Source organism: Monopterus albus, unplaced genomic scaffold (assembly GCF_001952655.1).
Source record: "Monopterus albus unplaced genomic scaffold, M_albus_1.0 scaffold119.1, whole genome shotgun sequence".
NCBI lineage: Eukaryota > Metazoa > Chordata > Actinopteri > Synbranchiformes > Synbranchidae > Monopterus > Monopterus albus.
In genome coordinates, this window is record NW_018127999.1 from 642522 (window position 1) to 665152 (window position 22631).

General features: G+C 40.3%; 2 protein-coding genes and 1 long non-coding RNA gene across 6 annotated transcripts in view; all 3 read right to left on the reverse strand.

The window, feature by feature from the left end:
• Window positions 1–1743, reverse strand: part of LOC109966797 (uncharacterized) — a 54025-nt gene extending 52282 nt beyond the window's left edge. For 2 of the 3 annotated variants that reach the window (XR_002275826.1, XR_002275827.1), the window contains exons 1-2: window positions 1679–1735; window positions 1348–1457 (exon numbers count right to left, since the gene is read on the reverse strand). This is a non-coding gene — a long non-coding RNA (uncharacterized LOC109966797). Of the gene's footprint in view, window positions 1–1347; window positions 1461–1678 lie in introns of all 3 variants that reach the window. The other variant, XR_002275828.1, reaches the window with a different exon arrangement.
• A 4214-nt stretch (window positions 1744–5957) lies between these two features.
• On the reverse strand, window positions 5958–11553 carry cunh5orf15 (chromosome unknown C5orf15 homolog). Its single transcript, XM_020611993.1, has 3 exons — window positions 11344–11553; window positions 8227–8948; window positions 5958–7531 (listed from the first exon to the last, which is right to left on the reverse strand). Exons 1-3 carry the CDS (start codon window positions 11468–11470, stop codon window positions 7397–7399), a joined length of 984 nt encoding a protein of 327 aa, XP_020467649.1. The 5' UTR covers window positions 11471–11553; the 3' UTR covers window positions 5958–7396.
• Window positions 11554–12417: 864 nt separating this feature from the next.
• Window positions 12418–21854, reverse strand: vdac1 (voltage-dependent anion channel 1). 2 transcript variants are annotated; one of them, XM_020611984.1, is made up of 9 exons: window positions 21811–21854; window positions 18859–18928; window positions 17732–17781; window positions 16929–17081; window positions 16708–16760; window positions 16128–16355; window positions 15298–15448; window positions 14147–14204; window positions 12418–13427 (listed from the first exon to the last, which is right to left on the reverse strand). In XM_020611984.1, exons 2-9 carry the CDS (start codon window positions 18923–18925, stop codon window positions 13336–13338), a joined length of 852 nt encoding a protein of 283 aa, XP_020467640.1. In that variant the 5' UTR covers window positions 18926–18928; window positions 21811–21854; the 3' UTR covers window positions 12418–13335. The 2 variants fall into 2 exon arrangements, with proteins under 2 accessions (XP_020467640.1, XP_020467639.1); XM_020611983.1 differs by lacking the exon at window positions 21811–21854 and adding an exon at window positions 21735–21810.
• Window positions 21855–22631: the final 777 nt, after the last annotated feature.

Genomic DNA, 22631 nt, shown 5'->3' on the forward strand with positions numbered 1-22631 from the left:
GACAGCACCTAAGTTAAATATATGAGTGTCACAGCAAAGGGTCTGAATACTTATGACCATGTGATATTTCAGTTTTTCTTTTTTAATACATCTGCAAAAATGTCAAAAATTCTGTGTTTTTCTGTCAATATGGGGTGCTGTGTGTACATTAATGAGGAAAAAAATGAACTTAAATGATTTTAGCATATGGCTGCAATATAACAAAGAGTGAAAAATTTAAGGGGGTCTGAATACTTTCCATACCCACTGTATGTCTGGATGTTTTAGACATGCTCTATGATGTGCAACTCCTTATCTTGCACTGCAGATGACTGGTTATAAAGACTGAGTTTGTTATATATATAAGTAAGTGTTTGTTTACAAAGTGGCTTTAATAGGGAATTTTAGTTTGGGTCCAACTTGACAGACCATAGCTTGAAGGATCTTCTAAGGCAAAACTACAGACATCAGTGTGAGTCTATTTCTTAAAGGGACACACTTGTTTATTGCAACTCAACTGAATTTATTATGTAACTCTAGTGTCACAGATCTCAATGAGCCCTGTGTGTCAAAATCATATCTGACTCAATTAGGTATGCAGCACCCAACACATGTAGCTAATAAATATAGGCAACGGTTCTGCAACACATCTTTTCTCTTAGTTTAATTATTAAATTAAAAACTAAAAGGACCCACATTTTCATTCTGTACAAAAAAATAAATACTTTAAAATAAATTACAATGCAGGCATGAGTGGGGCGGCCAGAAATATGGCCGCTCATTCACTTGCAAGGCAAACAGCTAAAGAAATGTAGATAAGTGGTTTTTTTTTGTTGTTTGTTTGTTTTTCAACTTTATTCAACATGGAAAATACAGTACTGTCATCCAAAGATACAAATATAAAACAGTGTATTCAAATCACATTCACCGAACCAGAATAGAAACAAATACAAGAAAGATAAAAAACACAAAAAACGCTAGGGGGGAGGTATTATCTAACCAGACTTTTTTTTAAAAAAGTGCATACATTAATTGTTTTTACGGCCTTTGTATTATCAGAAAAATATATTGAAGAAATGTATTGTTTGAACTCCTTTAAAAAGACCAAAAATAGAGGTTTTCTCTTTGCGAATTTACATTTGTGAATATGAAATTTAGCCAATAGAATTAGCAAGTTACAAACATATACATGAGGTGAGAATCGTGTTTCTAAGCAACCAAACAGAACATTCTTCCAGTACAGATTAAAATCCTTATCAATATTTATATGTATAAAGTCACAAAAGTCAGACCAAAATGTTTTTGTAAAACAACAATACCAAAATAAATGAACAGCAGTCTAAGGGTAGTTAAGTGTTTCTTACTCACGAGATCCTGGAGCAGTGACGTTGTAACAGAGGTAGAAATGTTGAGTCGTGCTGGCGGGAAGACACCGCACAACGAGCGGGACATCTCAAACAGCGCCTTCCTGGTCCTTTCTGCTAGCGAACACACATGGCAGTTGTATTTAAAGCCTTTTAAAAAGTTCATTTAGAGCTCGTTTACCTTACATTAGCTGATAACACCAACACACATTAGCAAAACAAAACATACAGACGAAACGAATACAGGTGGCATTTCAGTGTGATTCTGGGTTGTGTTTTGAGAGCTAACATTAGCACACTGTCTCTATGTCTCATGTTAACTTATAGGAACTTACGGAAATTGTATAATATCACATACAGAGAAACTCTTTCCGAACAAGCTCGTGCCAATTGACAATCGAGCCCTCTGGTTCTCGCGGCATCACGTGACCATTTCAGTTTTATAGTCCCGGATTCAAACTATTGATACAAGGACAGAGACGCAGTTCTGGTTGGGTGGTTACTTTGAGGAAAATACTGAGATTTCGCAGTATGCTTATTGTTTTCATTGTATTTATTGTTTGGTATTGAGGATTTAAATCATGTTTGATTCAACTCTTGACAACGAGAATTCAAAACCACAATTAATAAACCGACTTATCTCCCTTATATCTAAAATAAATGGTTGCATATATCTGATACAATAGAGACTTTTGTATCAGCATTTATTGTGGGTCAATGGGTAGAGCAGTCATTTCCCAACCTGAGAGTCGGAGGTTCGAATTTTGGTGCCTCCACGTGTCAAAGTGTCCTTGGGTGAGAACCCGCAAGTTGTCCCCGATGGTTAGAGCCATTGGTTGAGTCGGCGCTGCAGATAGCTGTCTCGGTTCTGTACCGGAAACAAATTCCTTGTGTCTAACATAATTGGCCAAATAAAGGTGATTATTATTATTCTTATGCATTTGCACTTAACAGTGATTGATGATGGCTGCACTTCATCAGTTTTAACAGTAGGTGTCACTGGTGAACGCGGAGTCAAATGAGGCTAATGAACCTTTTGGTGATACAATCGACTGCAAAGCCTCGTTTGGCCATGACTAACCGAAGAGTTTATCTTTCCAGGTCTTAATTAATAGGTTTACACAGTCTGCGTCCGACATGTGACATTACGGGGTCACCCTCCACCTGACAGACTGATAACAACCAATGCAAATATACAAATGTCTAGACAGACAACCGATGCCCTCTGTGAGGAGCATAATTTTTTTCTCATCTTCCTTCTCACAATGGAACCTCTGCTATATCTGAACTCTTCTTTTCTCTGCCTCAACTCTGTCGTTGAGCATCTGCCCTTTCAAACCATAAAAACAAGGGCAAATGCTTTTTCTTCTTTTGCAGAGTGAAGAGGCAGTGGGCTCCTTTCTAAATGCCAGCCAAGCAAAAGATAAAGAACAAGGGCAGTTAAGCTTTGTCAACACAGAAATACAAAACTGAGTGATAAAACAAAATGGAGCGAATGTAAAGCCTGGACTGTGGATATAATGTGCTGTTCCTGAGAGACTATTGGCCATGAAACACAGACAGGATATTAAATATAAGGGAAGTGCAGAAGGATCAGGCACTCCACAAAAGTAAAGAAGAAGAAAGCTACACTCCTTATGTTTGTATTTCCATTTAGAGGACCTGTATGAACATCAGAACACTGTTTTGCACCTACAAAGGTCTGCAGCAACCTGAGTAGCTCTTCCACCACTGGCCTTTCTTCGTGTGAACAGCTGAAGTCGACGACTGCTGACCAGCTAAATGGGATCAGTAAACAGCAGCTTGATGTGAGCTGATGAGGGAGAACCCAGAGCCCCAAAAAGAACTTAATTATAAACAGTATCTACCTGTTGTACCATAAAGGTTCTTTCAAAAACAACATCAGGCCTTGCTGTGACAGAACAATATCTTGTACAGTTTCAGTTTTCACCCGTCTGTATAAAATGGTATTTTACCTCTATGCAGTGAGCAGAGGGCTGTTTCAAGTCCCGAGCTGCTGAAACCATCTCCACCAGGTCTCATCGGTGTTCGCCCTTGAGCCAGTCCACATGATCTAACCGCTACAGCATGTGCTCTGATAAGCTTCAGACTGAACCCAGCTGTTTTATCTGTTACACTTCCAGGTTTCCTGCCGCTCGATATATTGAAGTGTTTTTGTGAAAAATAGATACCTGCTGGAATGGGGTTAGAAAAAAATGGGCCAACCTAATCCAGCCAAATGCTGAAAATACAGAAATTATTACAGAAAAGCCCAAATTGGTCAATATCTGTTAGAATTGTCTTTAATGGATAGTTTCACATGAGCAGTCCGGTTGGTCCAGCTGTGCAAATTAACCCTATGGAACATCAAAATGCTAGCGGTGTTTTAGGTTGCTGTGTTTTTCCCTACCAAAGGTTAGAGATCTGTCTTTCTGCTGGAAAAAAACACTTTCTGACAGACTCATGCTGTTTGAACCATTAGTTATGAGTTGTGTGGTGATGCCCATGTTTACCTGCATCTCTCACCTGAAGAAAGAACAACACTCTGGAGATGTTTTTACTCCTATTAATTAAAGCTGAGGCTGGGGTTTCGTTGTTCCAATTAATTTGAGATGATTTGCAACATGGGAAGATATTAGATACTGTATTCAATTATTGCCTCATCATAAGAGGAAAAACAAGAAAATAATGAACAAATTCCAGCTGATTTTTATGAAATCTGTGGTTTTCTTCTCTTGATTTCTCCTGAGATAATGTGCTGTCATCAGAATTGTGTTAATTTGACATAAATTACAGAATCCACCAGAATATGTTCTATAATATTTTCTAAGCATTCCATATTATACCCATTTTGAAAACAGGTTCATACCTGATGATAATTAAAAATAATCTATTTATAATGATGATTGCTTTCTAATCTTTGCATGAAATTTGAGGAATTCTGTGTACAAATGCCTTAACAAATCAGGCTGATCAGGCTGCAAATTTTACTCTTAATAATTTTGTAAACTGAAGGATGTTCTCTGGAGAAATGGCTTAAAGAAACGTCTTTTCAAAACCCAGAGGATAACCACTGGCAAGGTTTTCACCCATCAGTGATCAGAAGTAGTTGTGAGATTTTCCAGTTGGCAGATTTCATTTGCTGCTGTCGCCCAGACAGAGTCACTCAGCATAACTTTGTACAAATATCCACAAAGCCTATGTATCTTGTTGTCATTGTACCAAGTGAAACTGGTTAGAGTGACCCTTTTTGTTTTAAATAATGAGGGTTTGGGTCAAATTTTGTTGCAAAATCATGCTCAGTCTTGTTTCACTGTGAAACATCTTTGGTGCCTTTGTCACTTTTGAATAGTTCTTGTGCTCTAACAAAATGAAACAAAAACTCATAACTAGCTGGGAAGTAAAATGTCTGCTCAAGATAATTTACTTCTGAACTAATATACTTGTATTCTGGTTGTATTTACCTTATTGGAATATTTCCCTTGATACCGCACTGGAAGAATAAAGGTTTCTGAGCAGGAAATGTTTTCATGTGGGTCTGTAGTACATTAGGACATTCTGCTGTGAGAACAGCCTGGCTGCCACTAATCAAAACTAAAGCAGAAGATATGCATGTTCAACTTGATGCGCTTTTTTGTTTTCTCTCTGCTTCCATCTGTGCTGTCACTCTCTGCTGTTTGCCAACTTAAAAAGACAGACAAGTAAACGCTTTGTACTTCTTGCTGTCCTGACAAGCCGTCTCAGGGGTGTTGTCTGACATTAAAGATTCTGAATATGAGAAACAGGAAGAGTCGGTTTGGTGTTTCTGAGACTCACCACACATCAACAGAAACAGTGTTGGAAGTGCTTCAGCTCAAATCCCTGTTTATTATACTGATCAGTCATTTGTATCACACTGAGAGGAAAAGCAATCCTAAAATTAGGTTTTTATTTTTGCAGGGAACATTTTAATGTGGAGTCAGTTACACAGGCTCATACGCGCTTGCTGGTTCATCTCTTTCACAGTATGTGGTACAGAACTGCCATCATTCAGTTTGCTAAAGAGCAAAGATTCTGACATCTGAAACTCCCAGGCTCTACTGATGCACTCCACATGTGCACACACTGCCTCCTTGTGGGGAAGCTACTTGTTCTTTTAGCAGTCCTGACCTGGACTCTGTTTGTCTGAATCACACAAGAGCAATCAAAAGAAAAACTATGATCCTTGCATCTTTTTGTGCTGCAATTTTTTTTTTTTTTTAATTACAGTCCCTAGTTTAATATTAAAGCTTAGGAACCGCATCAAATGCATTTTCTTTCTAAGAAAATACACTTTTACTAAATAGACTTGTCTAAAAACTACACATCTTGGCAACTGCTTTTCTATAAAGTAGCTTTTAACCCCAAGTTTTCAGCTTAGTCTGTGACCACCAGAATGACAGGAAACGCCCTGTGAGCCCGTTACGGTCAAAGTGAGTTTGTTGTAAACAAAGTGTGCAGCCCAGTTGGTGAGGTCCACACAGCTGAGCTGATTTACCACATAATGTATCACAGAAGGCTCTGTGATAGAAATACACCTGTATGATTAGCATATTCACTCAGAACATCAATCACAGGACTGAGAGACACAGGGAGGACTCTATATATAATTTGTGCTTTATTGACAAAAAAGGAGATTGCAGTTTTTACTGTTGATTGCAGGAGCAGTGTTGATCCATCACCTCTACACAAGACACCACCCACTCTCACATTGTAGCTAGTATGATTGAATGGCAAGTGCAAATCACATTATCTATCCCCATACCTTGTATATGGACACGACAGCTGAAAACAAATGACAGAAGGCGATAAGATTGATAACAAATGTGGATTCACATGGATCACTAACCTCAGCATTTCAAGTGAAGGCATAAGATGGTAACAGGCAGCAAAAAAACATGAACAGGAAAGACAGTCACAAGTGTCAAAACAATGTGGTCTGTTCTGTGGGTTATTTTTTCTTCTTCTTCTTTTTTGGTGCTCATGTGAACATCAGGCCACACAGAGCATGCAAAACTTTTGATGAACAGTCAACCAAACTGTACTCTGTCAGGAGGTAAGTAAAAATTTACAGTGCTGTGTAAACACAAGTGAACACAGCTGGTACCTTTTATCGCAACGAAGACCAGAGGATTGACAGACTTCATCGAAGTCATAAAAATAATAGACAAGGACTGGCAATAAAAGCTTCTCCCGTACATTATATTAGCACTTTCTAACCTGAACAGTATCCATCTTCATTTAAATGGCTTAAGCACATGAACATTCCAGTCGCCCTCCTTGACTTGATGCTTCATGCAAATTCACTGTCCAACATTGGATTTTTTTAAATTCCCAACATGTGAAAACCAAAATGAACATTCTGCAAAAAGTGCAATAGAAATGATAGGTGATGATAAAACAGCTAAAAAAAAAAAATTCAGATTTTTTTTCCTTTGATTTAAAAAAAAAAAAAAAAAAACTTAAAATGACATCTGATTAAATTAATGACACACCATGGGATATTTTGACTTTATATATTTAAATCAATTTTCCCAGTTTACCTTTTTATAGTGTACAGTACTTTACTTACAGCAGATGTTTGCACACTTTCACCCGTACAACGTGAGAGTATGCACGGCACAATGGATGTTCTGAAAAGCTCTTAAAAAGTGATTATTAAACATATTAAGACAATGTTCAAGAGGGAAAACAAAGAGTTTTAGGGTGGCATAAGGCTGAAACACTCCCACAGTAAAAACAAAACAACAAAGACTAAATTATAAGACCCCTAATGAACCATAATATTAAATCCAAAAATTTAATTAAAAAAAGACAATTAACATTAAAATATTACAAAGTAACAGAAACTTTAAAACTCTGTTTATCCAGACAAGAAAAAAAGTCCTGAATAAAGATAATTCATACAAACTTAATAATATCCCCAAGACACATCACACCCTGGCCTGTAAAGAAAGAGAAAGCATCAATCAAAGCCACTGACCAGGAAGGCAGGCCAACTGGCTCTGTGCACATCCAGACCAAAAACAAATAAATTAAAAGATGTAGTCTCGGGTCATCTTGAGGGACGGCATGGCCTCGTTGACATTCTGGTCCAGGCGGTGGTACTCCACGTTGTTGCGGGAACAAAGACCGTCCTTCCAGCGGTGACTCTGAACCAGGAGCAATATCTGAAAAGAAGCAAAATGCAGATAGAAATCCAATTAATCTGATGTACAAGTGCTGATCAAGTAAAATTATTTCTTGGTTGACAGGCTAACAGAAAAGATGAAAGACTACATAAGTTGAACCCTTACTTCAGCTGTAAAACCTACATTTACATGGGACCAGCACCATGTACACTATAAAACCCTCCACTACAGATTCGTCAGAGAAAGAGCTCATGTTGCTAGAAAGACAGAAAAGAGACTGCATGCTGCTGCTGCTTTCATGAGAACACTGACTATACATTACCTAGGCCTACATATTCTACAATACACATGATAAAGAGAACAAAGCACCAGGTGCTTGGTTCAAAACGAATTCAGTGCTGAGGTTGTTCACTGGAGGATATCCAACGTTGGGCTGTGGGGTTTAATTTTGAGAGGTTGTGGCTGATAAAGCCACTCTAAATGGTCAGGGACACTCTAACCAGAAATTTTATCTAAAGCTTTATACTTTTTTGATCCTGCATGTTAAAATAAATGGGGAAAAAAATAACTTTGATTCAAGACACAAGAAGACACCACTGTATCTGATTAAGCCACACATTCTGGCAAAGAAAAAATATATCAGAAAACACATATATATCTGAAAAATCTCCAGAACTATCACAAATAAAAAGGATCTATGCTGCATTATCAGCCGTCATCATGCCAGCACTCACCTTCCTCTTGTTGTGATAGGTAATGTAGATGATGGCCACCAAGAAAGCCAAGACGACCAGGTGAAAGAAGAAGTGAGAGTCCTCATCCTCTGTGTTGTGGCTGTCTACTTCATTATAGCGGATCAGCTCCACTACACCTGGCTTCTGCTCCTGCCTTGTCTTGGGCTGGTCTTTGTCAGTGTCACCGACGTCATTATCATAGTCATCTTCATCGTCCTTAGTGGTCTGTGCAAGGTCTGGAATGTCCGGTGGGTTTAACAAGTCTTCCGTGTCAGGTGCTTCTGGCTCTTCAGGCTCTTCAGGCTCTTCAGGCTCTTCTGTTGCTGCTTTGTTTGCCACAGAGGATTTGGTGGACGTGGTCGGCTCTTCTGGAGTAGAGACTCGGGTGGCGTTGCCTGTGGCCCCATTACTGTTTGGGTCTTCTTTAGTCCCATTCACTCTGTTGCCCCCTTTGCTGTCAGTTTCAGGTGCCGCTGAATCTTGAGAGGTACCAATGACGACTGTATCCGATTTCTTTGTTATGGTGATTGTTGTGCTGCTCTCAGTGGCCTGTGCCACTGTCGTTGTGGAGTTACTGCCAGCAGGCGATGCAGTAGTTTCAGGATTTCTCGCAGTTGTTGCATTCTCAGGCGATGAAGGCTTTTTGTGACTGGTCTCCTGGATAACAGTGGTATTAACAGGAATTGTAGAAGGGCGTTCTGACTGATGACCTTCATTTGGCACTGGAAGAACGGTGGAAGAACGATGCAAAACATTAGGTCACAAAAATAAGGTTGATGAAATACTGGTTGAACCCTTGAACCTTTTCCACCGATTATTTACCACTTTCTAGTCTGACCGGCTAATAATGCAGAGTCCAAGTCAATCTGAATTCTCTGTTTCAACAACTACACTAAATTGATATACTGACAACCCGTCGACTTAGTCAATTAAGAAAATCGCATCAAATTCATGCTCTTTCATGTTAAGCTAAATGAAGTTTGTACTCATCCTACAGATATCCATGATCACAACATTGAAAATACCATCGAGCAAGGCTGTTAACCCTCCAGCTGCCACAGAAAAGCTGCTAAGTGGACATCCGTACAGCCCCTCCCCGCTTAAGTGGCACAGATAATGGATGGATAGATGGAAATGTTCAAGAATCTCCACAGCTGAATCACTATATCGTTAAATGAGAGCTGAACTCATGCTGGTGCATATGGCCAGCCCTGCTGAGTCAATGACGCCATGTAATCAACAAATGTCAACACTGGTTCCTCCTGTGGGACCAGGAGGCGTTACTTAGGAGGAGAACACTGGGGACTTGAAACACAGAGTCAGGCATCCCCCAGAGAAAAGGGGGACTATTCATAGAGAGGCCATGGCCAGCATAAATAATTACAGAACAGGGGGTCTTTGTGGCAGAAACAGTCATATATGGTTTTCTGCATGTAAGAAAATCAGTCTTGGAGACTGAGCAGCTGGGTGACGTGACAAATTTTCTTAACACGTATGACAAAATATACTTGTTGGATTTATGGAAATATTACATCTCCACTCTATAAACTTTAGGCTCTTGGGTCACTTTTATTTAGATTAAACCTACATGGTACTTGTATGATGCACCAAATTTAATGTAGCTACTAGGTTTATACTAGGGCAAAACTGGTTGAACAGCTGCATAGACTGTCATTTGATATTTGTATTTCAAGCTAAATAAATACTTAAAGGATTAGGGGCTTGTGATGCTAAGATAGTCATCCTCCCTCTGCATAAATATTTTTTTTGTTCCCTACCCTGCTACGTGGTGGAAAAACACACAATAATAAAAGTTAAAGGCGCATCCACAGCCAGATGATTTCTGAAACCCAACGTCTGAGTAAGCCGTTTATGGAACTTTAAATGCATCAAAAGAAGATGAAGATACTGCTGCTGTGACTCCAGGCTGGAAAAGAGATACCGTTTGTTATATGTCATACAAAGATGACTTGTCTGAATAACTTTCCTACCAGCTACATACAGGGTCTTTGATCTCTAAGGACAAAAATATATTAAAAATAGATTCTAGAGAAAATAGACCATTCATGAACTTATTTTGTTCAACACTAAACTTGTCTATGTGCGGTATCTGTGTCTTTAGCACAGTCACATATCTAGAAATAAACAGTTTTGAGTGAATACAAAGAGAGTGATGGCAAGGCACAGTTGTATCATTAAGAAAAAGGCCAGAAACGTTATTGTCCCCAGCACAACCTGATAGATGTCTACACAGTCAGTAACATGACTTACTACCATCATTTGAAAAGAACAGAAAACAGGTCAAGAAACCAACACTGCTGATCTTACCTCAGCAGGTTGAAGCCAATAGTGAACATCAGTTTAGCAGTCCAAGTCCATTACTGTATGACAGGGTTACTGGGAACTATTCTACACCCTTTACCAATGTCCCAGGTCCTTGACGTTAAACTTCAAAATGATTCTATCTACTTAAATCCAATACAGGTCTGCACCAGTTATGAGGTTTGGTGGGAAAAGAGTGACGTCATGTTTCCATACTGTTTCCCAAAAGCGTCTGCAGATTTTATGGAGTTATGTGAAACACTGTTAAGAACATGTAGGAATTTACATTTAAACAACTATTTAAATAGCAACTAAACCATGTCCGGTTTATGATACAGTGGGCACCTGGGAATAGACACCCCCACCCTGCCGCATAGAAGCAAGACACCTATACAGAGGCACTTTCTGTGGTTTTATGATTTATTTTCGTGTCTTTAAAGATGTTTTACATGTATATAGTCATTTCGCACCTCCTTACACTTGGTTGGCATCTTTTGGGGGATGTTTTGTCACTCTTTGACGACATTTTACATCTCGTTATAGTTGTTTTGTGTTTCATTTTCGCCCCCTTTTATTTGTCTAAGTAGTCTCTCATTGGTATACATATATACATATATAATACACTTAAGATTGTGATTAACCCAGCTCGTCTTTCCCACCTGAAACCATGGCTGCTAGCAAGACGTACTAGCCAAATAGCTACATTAACAACGTAACTACCTGACAGTGGCTAGCTAGTTAGCTAGAGTCTCGTTGATTAAACAGTCATCATCTCAGATACTTCATATAACATACCTTCTTTCGTGGTAGTGCCATTTACCGGGAAGGTCAGACAGTCTCTGGCTAACAACTGGAGGAAAATAACCACAGAAAGCGCATAAAATTTTCCCCTGCTTCGCTCCATCTTCCTACACGTCGCCATGTTGCTGCGTGAGACTAGAAGGGCGGGGTTTGGAGCGACCACACGCACACACGGATGTGACAGAGCTGTGTTTCATTGACAGTTTTTAGGGTGGAGGACGGTCATTTACTTAAGTAAACGTAGAAATGCCACGGAGTAAAAATAGCCTAGTCTACTACAAGTGAAAGTCTGCATTCAATATTTTACTTAGGTGTGAAAAACTACGTATCTAAATATATTCACCAAAAGTCATTGTGCAGAAAGGCACAGTTGACATTGATTAATACTTATAATTACTGATGCACTATTATGCTCATCACCTTAATGCTGCAGCTGGTAAAGGTGGAGCATATCCTGTACCTTTTATACTCTACACATTGCTGGGTAGAATGTGGGTAGACTATAGGCCTACTACTTTGTTTTACCAATCTCATTCTGAAAAGTAGCCTAATAACTTAATAACCCCAGTCCAGTAAAAAGTACAATATTTGCTCTGAAATGCAGCAGTCCAAGTATAAAATAGCAGAAAATGGAAAGTAGATACCTCAAAATTGTATGCAAGTACAGTACTAGAAAAAATGTAGTTACTTTTTATGTTATGACTGACAAAATTTTGTAGCCTCTATTTGTTTACATTTTGGAAACTATTATTCTTAATTTGCTATTAACATACTGGTTTTCAAGGTAGCCATAGATGTAGTTACCATTTCATCACTCAGCTAATAAAGACAACTTAAAACGCGGAAGGGTTTCGAAGTAGATTAGTTTGTTTACAATGAACAGAAATAAATAGATCCCACTGACTAACAATTGTTCGTGTCTGTAAACATGACCCTTTGGCACCAGTGAAACTCAAAATCAGGATGAAACAGTTGCCATGTATTTGTCTACTTCAAAATGCTTTTCAAATCATCTTCAGCTGTTGAAAATGGCCAGTTTGTTCACAAATGCACAAACACAGTCAGAAACTGGTTCAAGTTGTTCTTTATTTCAGGGAGTGACAAAACTGTCCGATATACCAAGCACGAGTTCCATAACCAGTTGTGGAAGATCTGTCCACTTATTCTTTTCATCCTCCTTTAAAGAAATACTGTAACTTTTACCCAGCAGTTTCAATTGTGTGAATGACAGGTTTCCCTTAGTTTGTTCGTTAACAGGTCTTCACCTTTATAAGACTTCAGAGATGGATTAAACTATGTAAGACCAACAATAAAATATCTTTTGCCATATATAACAAAATACATAATTCACACCAAATACACTGACACAAAAGACAAGTGAGACGGAAACAGAATGTACACACTGGGTTGTGGTGCCTCAGAGCTAATGACATCAAGGGACAACTAACCCTCCCGACAGACACAACGCTACACCTTCGGAACCAGGAGTGCTTACCTGTGCTATGCAACAGCACCATCTGCTGGTGTTGTGATGCAACTGTACATCAACTCTCTCCAGCCCTTTCTGCATTTTGGGCTGATCTAGTTTTGATTTTCCCTTTTATCTAAATTAAAAAGCAGAGACACAAATGAAAGTATTATGTATGAATGTAGTGAAATGACTGAGACCGACATAATTGTACTCAAGGCTACTTGCCCCTTCCAAGCTACACAATTCAAGATAAAACTATGTTACATGGTTGTAGTTTTGTTCTGAAGTGGTCTCTGTATTTTCAAAACAATGTTCCCTTAAAGTGGTCCTTTAAGACTGGTAGATCATCACAAGGATGATTTAATTTAACCTTTACGCTGTCTTGCTTCCAGCTGTGGCACGGCTAAGGGAAACGGGTTTTGTGAGGGCTAGCTAATCAATCAAGTTTTTTTTTTTTTTTTTAGTGGGAAATATATGTGTGCTGGGAGGACTGGAAGGGTGTCTGCCTCCTCCGCCTACGCCTGGAACTCGAGGCCTAGACCAAGCTTGTGGCCACCAGCGTTGATGTTCTTGCCATCAAGGAGAGCAGACAGTGTCAGCTTGATACCTGCAGACACCGACATCAGGATAAGCCAGGCACAGTCAAGACGATTGTGTGTATACATGTTTTGCAATTGTCTCAGAGTGCATGAGGATGCTCACTGAATTCCTCCATTTTTGATGGTGTGAAGATCCCACCTCTACACTACATGTTGTCAATTTCCCATCAGCATCAAACTTCAAACCCCATCATTTTGTGGTGCTATTGCTACCATTTATGCTTCTGGAAACTGAAGTTGTGGTACTGTAATTTAAACTTCTCAGACATTTTTGTAAAAATTTCAACACAAAAACTACTGGAGAGTCATAATTTGATCAAGCTGAATACCATGCATACCTACAATTTACTTAAGTTATGGAACTTTAATTGGAATAATGCACATACAGTGCACTTCTAAATTCCACTGCTCAGGTTATGACTTCATATTTCAAAAATATTTTTATGCCTCCATGCACCGGTGATAGCCGCCGGCAGAGGCATTATGTCTTTGTCCGTCCATCCTTATGTCTCTTGTGTACGTGATATCTCAGGAAGACCTTTCTTCAAATTTGGCACAAAAGTCCTCTTGGACTCAAAGATGAACTGATTAGATTGTGGTGGTCAAAGGCCAGTGAGCTCACTTCTGTACCATACCCATGAATCTGACTGGTTGGCAGAGCCATAAAGCAGTAATTCTAGTTCACTATAACGTTGTCTCAGTACACTGAAGTTGCAGACGGACTCACCTGGCTTCAGAGTCTGAGTGTAGCCCAGGCCGATGAGGCTCGAGTTGCTCACCTTGGCCTGTGTGGGAACCACAGATGAAAATTATAAAAAGAAACACGCATTACTAACAGATACATATATTGTGCCAATTCTGAGTAATTTACTTGCCTGCTCCAAGTCAAGCACCAACAAAAACTAAACTGTGATTCTTACTGAACTCTGAAACTGACACTGGCACCACTGAAGCACTTTCACTTCGGAATGGCACGTCAGCCATGTTTCTGTAATGGTTGTAATGTGTATTTCCTACACATAGCTACAGTTAACAAGCAGTAATTCAGACCAACTGGGTCTGTAGCCAGTGGGACCAATGTGACAGACAGGACTAAATTAGCCTGGGCCCTTGTGTAGCAGACAGCCCCCTCCCATTGGCCATCTTGAATGAGGCTTCTTTCAGACCAAACTAAACATAATGTGTTTTTCTCACAGACTTGCACCCATGTTGGTCAGACAGGCAGCAAAGACAGTGACCCAGATTTGAACGAGGCAACACAAGACATGGTGCATTGTAGTGCATATCTTTGACACCCAGAATGTGTCTCTAAAGCTGGAAAACCCAAACGACCAGAAACAACAAAACAGCAAAATAATAATAATAATCACAGAAGTGGCTGGTTTCACTGGTTCCTGCACTGCATGACACCACACTGCTGGTTTTAGGAACAGATTTTCCAATCAGACCCTGCACTATAAATTTACCGTGAGGGAGGGAGCAGGTCAAGACAGGATTTCCTCATGGAGAACTACATTACTGTTAACCAGGAGACTATTTGTCCCATTGAGACCTATGGGATCTTTTACACAGGGGTCTTGGCCAAGACTGATGGCAACAAAGTTACAGACAAAAACTAATTACAAACATAAAAGAAAAACAATTATTACATTAAATATAAAACATATGACACACAACAAGCATAATAATAATAGTGAGTACAACAAAAACAATTCTTATAAAAAAATGACAATTTCATGTAAATAGAATTTGGAGGTTGAATCATTTACCATTGCATTCATTATGGATTTAAACTGAGTCACAACATTAACAGTGTCATAACACAAGATACCATACAGGTACTACTACTAGTAGTACTTCATCTTAAACACTACTCACAGAAAAGGATGCATCAGGATCAATCTGATACTTGGCAGCAATGCCAAAGCGGGTGTTGCTGTTTCCGGCAGTCCACGCCAGGTTGACAGCCGTCTCCAGCTGATTGTTCACTTTCTGGTAGATGGATCCACCAAATTCAGTGCCATCATTTCTGAGGAAAAATTGGACTATATGTCAACATTCCTGCAGCACATACAATATGCTATTTCCCTCAACTGGACAAATGATGGGTTTGTGCTTTTGTACAGAAAACACCTTACACCTTTTCAATGTCTAGAGATGGGCTCTGATAAGTTCTATTTTGGATCCAATTCCAAGACAAACAGTTGGCTTCATGAAGCTTCATGGCCAAACCAATAAGTGGATTTAGAACGGGACTCAGATTCAGTAAAATACAATTGAACCCCATCCGCATGTCAAGTAAAGACCTCCTGAGACCAGTGCAGTGCATCCATACTGTATGTAGCCTACATAACACATGATCCGACTTCAGCTGAAGACTGAAACAGACAGGTCAAGGACACAACAGCAAACAAGACTAACATTTTGCCCTGAAGAAAACAAGAAAACATTGAAGGCTTCTGTCTAGCCAAGGTTAATCATCTTGAACTTCCAGCCTGTCACTTGGGTTCAGGGTAACATCAGCCTAGTAAAGACTTGTTACCCTTGCTACCTTAAATCTGAATTTACTAATCCACAGTACTGTGGTTACAATACAACAAGGAGACCATAAAACACTACACTAAGATGATGAGAAATATTAGAAATGCACTGTATTGATACAAGCTAGCTGACTACTCATGTCCATGTGCTGCTTCGTGTAGTCTTACACATTCGTATGGAGCTGGAATTCATCAGTTTTGTATCCAACCGCAAAGTTGCTCTGGGTGATCCTATTCCTGCCAGCCTCGAAGGTCACCTGGTAGCCGGCCAGCCAGCCCTCGTAGCCCACCACCGCTGCGCCGTGGATGGCTGTGCCATTAATGTCGTAGTGAACATCACAGCCAAGGTTGATGTGGTCGCACTTGTAGCCTGTCTTGATCTTGCCACTCTTCTTGCTGGCATGATGTAAAGGAGAGAGGACAGAGCGTTAACATCAGAAGCAGAGCTTTCTCTGAGCTAAAACATGACACTGCTGTGACACACTGGGCTTTAGACGCAAGTAGTTCAGCACACTTAGTATTACAAGCTAGTTAACAATTGTGCAACTACTCTGGCTTTCCGATGCGTTGGCTTAAACCAAGACAACAGCTCTTAGCTAAATACTGTTTTTGAGCATCCTAGTTTTACCTTGGAGCTATAGGCTACTGAACTGGCTGTTGAAATGTAATATTCTGTAAGTATGCCTAATCCTCATTCCACACAACTGAAATCAGCTTCATTTTCAGGCTCTTTTTCAGCTGGCCTTACCCAGTGTTTGGTGAGAACGAGGAATCAAACGTCAACTTCAGCCCCTTAGCCAGCTGTGGAAAAAATAAGCAAGACTGTACATTCACGACTTGGCGAACAGAAAATGCAACCTGTTACTGTTCAGGAACATAACAGTAAAAACACCTGTCAAACACACTGCCACTGTAACTCACAAATTCCTTTGCCAGCACCGACCCTGCTCTCTACACATCATCACTGACCTGGTCTTCAAAGGTGATCTCCGTCCCCAGGGTGTTGTCGGTGTTCCACTTCTCTGTGAACGTCAGTCCGTGCTCTGCCCACTTGTACTTGGTCTCCAGGGAACCAGTAACCTTGCTGGTCTCAGTGTTGGCAGAGCCTGTGCTGGTGAACTCCTGCAAATCACAGAACAGCTGTCAGCGCCATATATAATTAACATTATCATGTGACGACCTCTACAAAAATGTATTTGTTTGGTGTAGACAGAGGATTCGATATTAGTATATTTGTAATATTAATAAGATTGTAATATTTGTAAACAGAGGATTTGATATTAATGTAGAAGTTCAAAAAAATTTTTAATTAGATTTTGAAGAAATTCTGTTGACAAATCGGTCTTAAGACAAATTAGGGACAAACTACAGTTTGGTACTGATTTCAATCTGGGATTTCCACCTGAAACTTTCAAGCTAGCAAAAATCCACAGGATGCATTTAGAAGGTCAGGAAATCAGTTTGGCTGCAACACATGAAAAGAGAAAACACAGCAGCTTCAGTAAAGTAAGGAGTTCACTTACATACTTAGCTTTAATATTACTATAAAAGTGAACCAAGACACAGTAGTTTGATTGTTTTAACACAACATTTTCTTGAACTCTTTTTGAATCCATATCAGCCACGTGGCAGAAGCTGATGCGTCCTGGCACTGTTGAGGAGATCAGACAACCTGCCTCCCCATTAGCAGCCGAGAGCCTGTTAAGCTGTGATAGGATGGCGGCGGTGTGGTGGCAGCTCCGATAATCTGATATTGACTTATAACGACTTACCAGTCCATTCTCAGACTTTGTCTTCAAGTCCAGCTTGATGAGCCCGAAGCCTGAAACAGATGATATTAAATAAAAGAAACAAATGATGACTGGATGACGACAACACACACACACACACACACACACACACACATCACCAATTCAATGAAAACCACTCTGAAACATGTCAGTGAAGTGCAGCAGGCTTCAAGCATCACAAGCCCTCAAATTATGAACCACTTTAATTCCAATGCTATTATGCAAATGCTTCCATTAAGAATTCCTTTAAATATTTCATAACTCATTAAATCAAAACACTGATTAGTGACCATTTATCAGCCTGCAGTCTGCATTTAAAGTTATTTATATGCCGCTAACTGAATGTGTGTATTGATTTGATGTGGGTTCTGTGAAAGCATCAGTGCTGTCAGTTATAAATAATAGTGGGAAATGTCGGTTACACAGATCCCGGGTCTGACCCTGCTCTTAATTACAGCCATCCATTGATTTACCCAACCACACACCTCCATGTCCTTGTTCCGATATGACTCTGTTCATGAATCCATCTGCTGCAGAAACTGGGAATTCCCTACAGCTTGAGTAAACCTTGAGGCACAGCTGTGGGTATACACAAAACACACCCCATGGACACCAACCTCAGTGTGTTCTGCTAGTAGTAAGCTATAAAAAGCACAGTAACTGGCTTTAATTGCTTTCATTTGGCATTCTGGTGAACACTGTGTTGTATGCTGGGGCTGAATTTCAACACTACCTAGGAAGAAGTTTCCTTGACTAGTGCCAACGGTGCGAGACACACCGCAAAGACGAGGGCGACAGACACTCACCGATGGCGGCCGACTGTCAGTTCGGTGTCACAGGCCCAAGGCTGTGAAAATGAAAGTGTTTCCTAATGTATTTAATATGTAATGTATGACTGTGTTCTCCTTTCTGAAAAAAAGTATTTTGTTGTACCACAGGTATCTACCATCTCTCCAGTTAAGATGATCCCAAGAGGACTGTTTTGTAAAATATTTTGCATCTCAGAATCATCAACATCACTGGCTACCCATCCTGGGAACATTCCCTCTAAACCCCGCTGTGGTAAGAGCTGATGAATGAGTGAGTGTGACTGGCTGTTCTGCGCTCACCGTATCCCTTGGTAAAAACATCCCTGGCAGATTTTCCAAGATCAATGTAGGTGGGAGGTACAGCCATTATCTGCAAAGCAAAACAGGATGATCAAGGCTGTGACCAAGAACAAGCTAGAAAACAACAAAATACAGCATTCTCTCTGAACAACGACACTACTGCGGTCCTCTCTGTGTCACAGCTTTAGGACAACCAGAACACCCAGTATCAAGACACAGTGTAGGAGAAGAACGGCCCGACAGGTCAGATGTGATGTTCTCAGAGAGGGAACAGTGCTGCAACCGGAGCTGCTGGGGGGTTGCAGGTAGACAGGAAGGGTACAAATTTGATGAAGTTATATTGGCCTGCATGAGCGCTACACAGGAGGAGGGTGACTCACACCTGAATGCACACATTCCTTCAAAAACCTGCACTCCTGCCAATGCAGAGGTCACTTTGTATGCAGTCACCTTTGCCATTGGCTGGTGATTTCCAGCTGTGGGATTTTAACAACAATAAAACAAAAGGCTTTGCTAATACGTTGTCAGTGCATTAACCAAATCTCTCTGCCCATAGTTCCAAACTACTTTACATTTTTGACACCACAGCCACTTTCTCAAAGCAACTTTTATTTCACAGTGGAAGCAAAGTTTAGAATGGACAGAGCAGACCCTTTGTTAAGCCTGTGCAATGAGTTCACCTCTTTATCCTGTTGTGCAAGACCCCTCTATTTCACAATTAGAATATGTTAAACGTTACCTACAACAGTTATCAGGACACAGTGGCTTTGCACCCCTAATGATAACATGCGTGTGCACATTGACAGTAGACAGCAGAAGTGGAAGATAAGCAGTTTAGCGGGGCATATGATTCCTTTATAAATCCCCAAAACTATGACTGTAGTTACTGTCTCTGTGTGACTGAATGTGGTTTATTACCACAGCACAGAAAACAGGCGAATTTTCTTCAAATAAAAGGAAGATACAAAGACATACACCTGTTCTACTAGTATTGGAAAGTCAGGAGGCAAAAAACAGGGATTTGCTATTAAAATGAGTGTAAACAGTAGAAGCTTAGCTAAGGCTCAAGTACTTTAATGACTGAAATGGTCAAAGGTAACTTTATTAACCTGATGGGGCAAACTGTTCAACAGCTGGCAGCAGACAACATACACAAGCAGAAAGAAACAATCAACACACACTAAAGATTATCAAGAACCCATCTGAAACATAACATTTTTTAAACTGTGTGATCTACTCTTGGGCAGGCTGAAAGTGCAACTAGATGGAAGCATCACAAACCGGCAGAAAACAGGATGACTGGAATCTGCCAGGACTGACCTGGCCTTCCTAAGAATCCGAGTCTTGTGCGGGTCAGAGAGGTTATTTAGGTATGCCTGCAATCTTACCGCACATTTTAACATTCCCCTGCGATCTGCTCTTGTCAGTAAGTGACCCATGCCAACAAATAAAAGATGAAAACACATTCAATAAAACAACCTCATAAAAGTGTTATCAACATTTAAACAGTGAAGCTTGCAATGACAATACATTTGCTGGTGGGCTTTTCCACATGCAGCATCCACCTGTGATTCTAGGGTCAATCTGTTACCAATAAATGGCCAAACAACATTATTCATTTCCTTCAATGCTATCTACTTTAAATTTAACATTCCTGTCCAATTCTTTCCTTCAAGCCTGTCTGATAAAGTTTATGAGCAGCCTCACCTTAAATTTACAACTCCACCCCTTTACTCCAGTTATAACATGTTATACTGTATCTACTGCATCCCATCCCCATGATCTCTCTGTCTGAGACAAACATGTTCCAATGTATCCACCACTTTCCTCTCAGACATTCAGCTTTCCCAGCAACTTCAACATCAGCCCTGATACAACAAACATCTGTATCCCTGGCTTGTTCTAAGGCCCACGCCCAGCTCCACTCTGCCCGAATCGCCCAGGACACTCCGCAAAAAAGCCTTCTGAGTCCGGTCATCGTGAGTATGGTCAACAATAAGTACATAAAGGTGAAGTGGATTAACACACACAACGCTTGCCCTGTGCTACGATTCAAACACAGCGTGCTAAACCACCACACTGTGCCCGAGTAGTTTTATGGCTTTCACACATAGTATCGGAGGGCGTAGAGGTCGCAGGAGGAGGACAACCCATAACATATAGTAGCCTTCCTCTTGTCACTGAGAGGTAAACTTTAATGACTTGGAACTGAAGAGGGCTAACGTCATATCTTTGTACACATAAAACTTTGAAAGAGGGCACAACTCTCCCAGCACGATGGGGGCTTTCATGAAATGATTCACATGACCTAGCATCTAAGTTTGGGCTCCATCACTGCCCTCTTCAGCAGCACTGTAGTTGTAGTCGAAATAATGGAAATTCAACTGTGAGACCGACCTACATGTAAAGTCTGGTCTCCCACTAGAGTGAAGACAGCAGTGGCCGCTCGACACAGAGTTCATGAAGGCAGCATCTCCTTGCCCTCGCCTTCCAACAGATTAGCATTAGCCGGTCATCAAGCCGGACAGCGGACAAGTTCTCCAGCGACGTTTTAGTAAGCGGACAGCAGACGGGAAGCCCTTCAAGTGTCAAGAGAGTAAAACTACGAGCTAGCTACGCTTCCTTAATACTAGCACCTGAATAAACGCAGACCGCTATCAAATGACATTAGCAGGACATTAGCCACCATGCTAAGAGCAGCTGCCTTGTGGAAGCAGCGGCCTAGCATCTCTGCTGCACCTCGGGCTGCATCCCGCTCCGGTTAGACGGACAACTCCGAGCTCCAGAGGTCAGAATCCACCAGCTTATGGCAGCGACAAAGCTGTGCGGAAAAACGTCAGCCGTACTTGTATATCAATATAAAAGACATAGTGTACCTGTGTGTTGCAGTCCTGCCCGACACGGAAATAATCAACTGCACAAAAGGAGGAGAGGTGGAGCAGCGTCACGTACCTTACTATGCACGTACACTCTACGTACGCAGTAGCGTCATCGTCAAAGATACAAGATCAGGGTCAAGATACAAGATTTTTATTGTCAGTTCACTATATGTGCAGGACATACAGAAAATACCGTTTCTCTCTCAACTAGTATTGAGCGCCATGCCATTTAGGAAACTAAAATAGAATAAAAGTAGAGTAAAAATAGACTAAAAAGAATAAGAAAACTAAGTCAAAGTGATTAGGGTAAAGCTAAAAGGTACAACCTAATAGGCTATGACTCAAACCATGTGCAATCAGTGACAGTAGTGCAAATAATAACAAGAAGATTGTCAGATGGTTGTGAGATTGAGATGCACATGGACAGTAGTGCAAATGAGCAACAGCAGCAGATATGACCGTAAAAACAGTCAGCAGCTGATACACAGATTTGTTCAGTAAAACGACTGAGTTGGTTACCTGGCATTCACAGTGACAGGACTGGACAGGAAGTGGGAGGCTAAAAGAGCACTTAGCCTACAAAACAGGCTCAACAATTATGTTATATCATAATAGCCTATATACTAATATATAGGCCCATATATATTCTAAACTCCCAACCCTGTAAAAAGTGGTGAAATCAGTTTTACCTTGACCGACTGCAATATGCAACATTAAAATGCTGCTAATACATTAATAGATCACAATAATAATCTAGTTATGTAGCTTAATAAATTAAACAAGTCATTCTGTATTATACTCCTTTATCTTTAACTTCAGTAGGGTAAAAGTCGATTGCAGAATATTTATTGGTATTAATAGGCTACTTTAGACAACTTAATGAGCAGAGAACTC

What these genes read in the sequence shown, in the direction of transcription:
- cunh5orf15 (XM_020611993.1), bottom strand. Translation starts at nt 11,470, where the DNA reads ATGGCGACGTGTAGGAAGATGGAGCGAAGCAGGGGAAAATTTTATGCG. An exon ending in TGGCACTACCACGAAAGAAG is followed by an intron (nt 8,949 to 11,343) that starts GTATGTTATATG and finishes CCGTTCTTCCAG; the next exon opens with TGCCAAATGAAGGTCATCAG. An exon ending in CCTATCACAACAAGAGGAAG is followed by an intron (nt 7,532 to 8,226) that starts GTGAGTGCTGGC and finishes GCTTCTTTTCAG; the next exon opens with ATATTGCTCCTGGTTCAGAG.
- vdac1 (XM_020611984.1), bottom strand. Translation starts at nt 18,925, where the DNA reads ATGGCTGTACCTCCCACCTACATTGATCTTGGAAAATCTGCCAGGGAT. An exon ending in TCGTTCTCACCAAACACTGG is followed by an intron (nt 16,356 to 16,707) that starts GTAAGGCCAGCT and finishes ACATCATGCCAG; the next exon opens with CAAGAAGAGTGGCAAGATCA. An exon ending in TTCCAGCTCCATACGAATGT is followed by an intron (nt 15,449 to 16,127) that starts GTAAGACTACAC and finishes ATTTTTCCTCAG; the next exon opens with AAATGATGGCACTGAATTTG.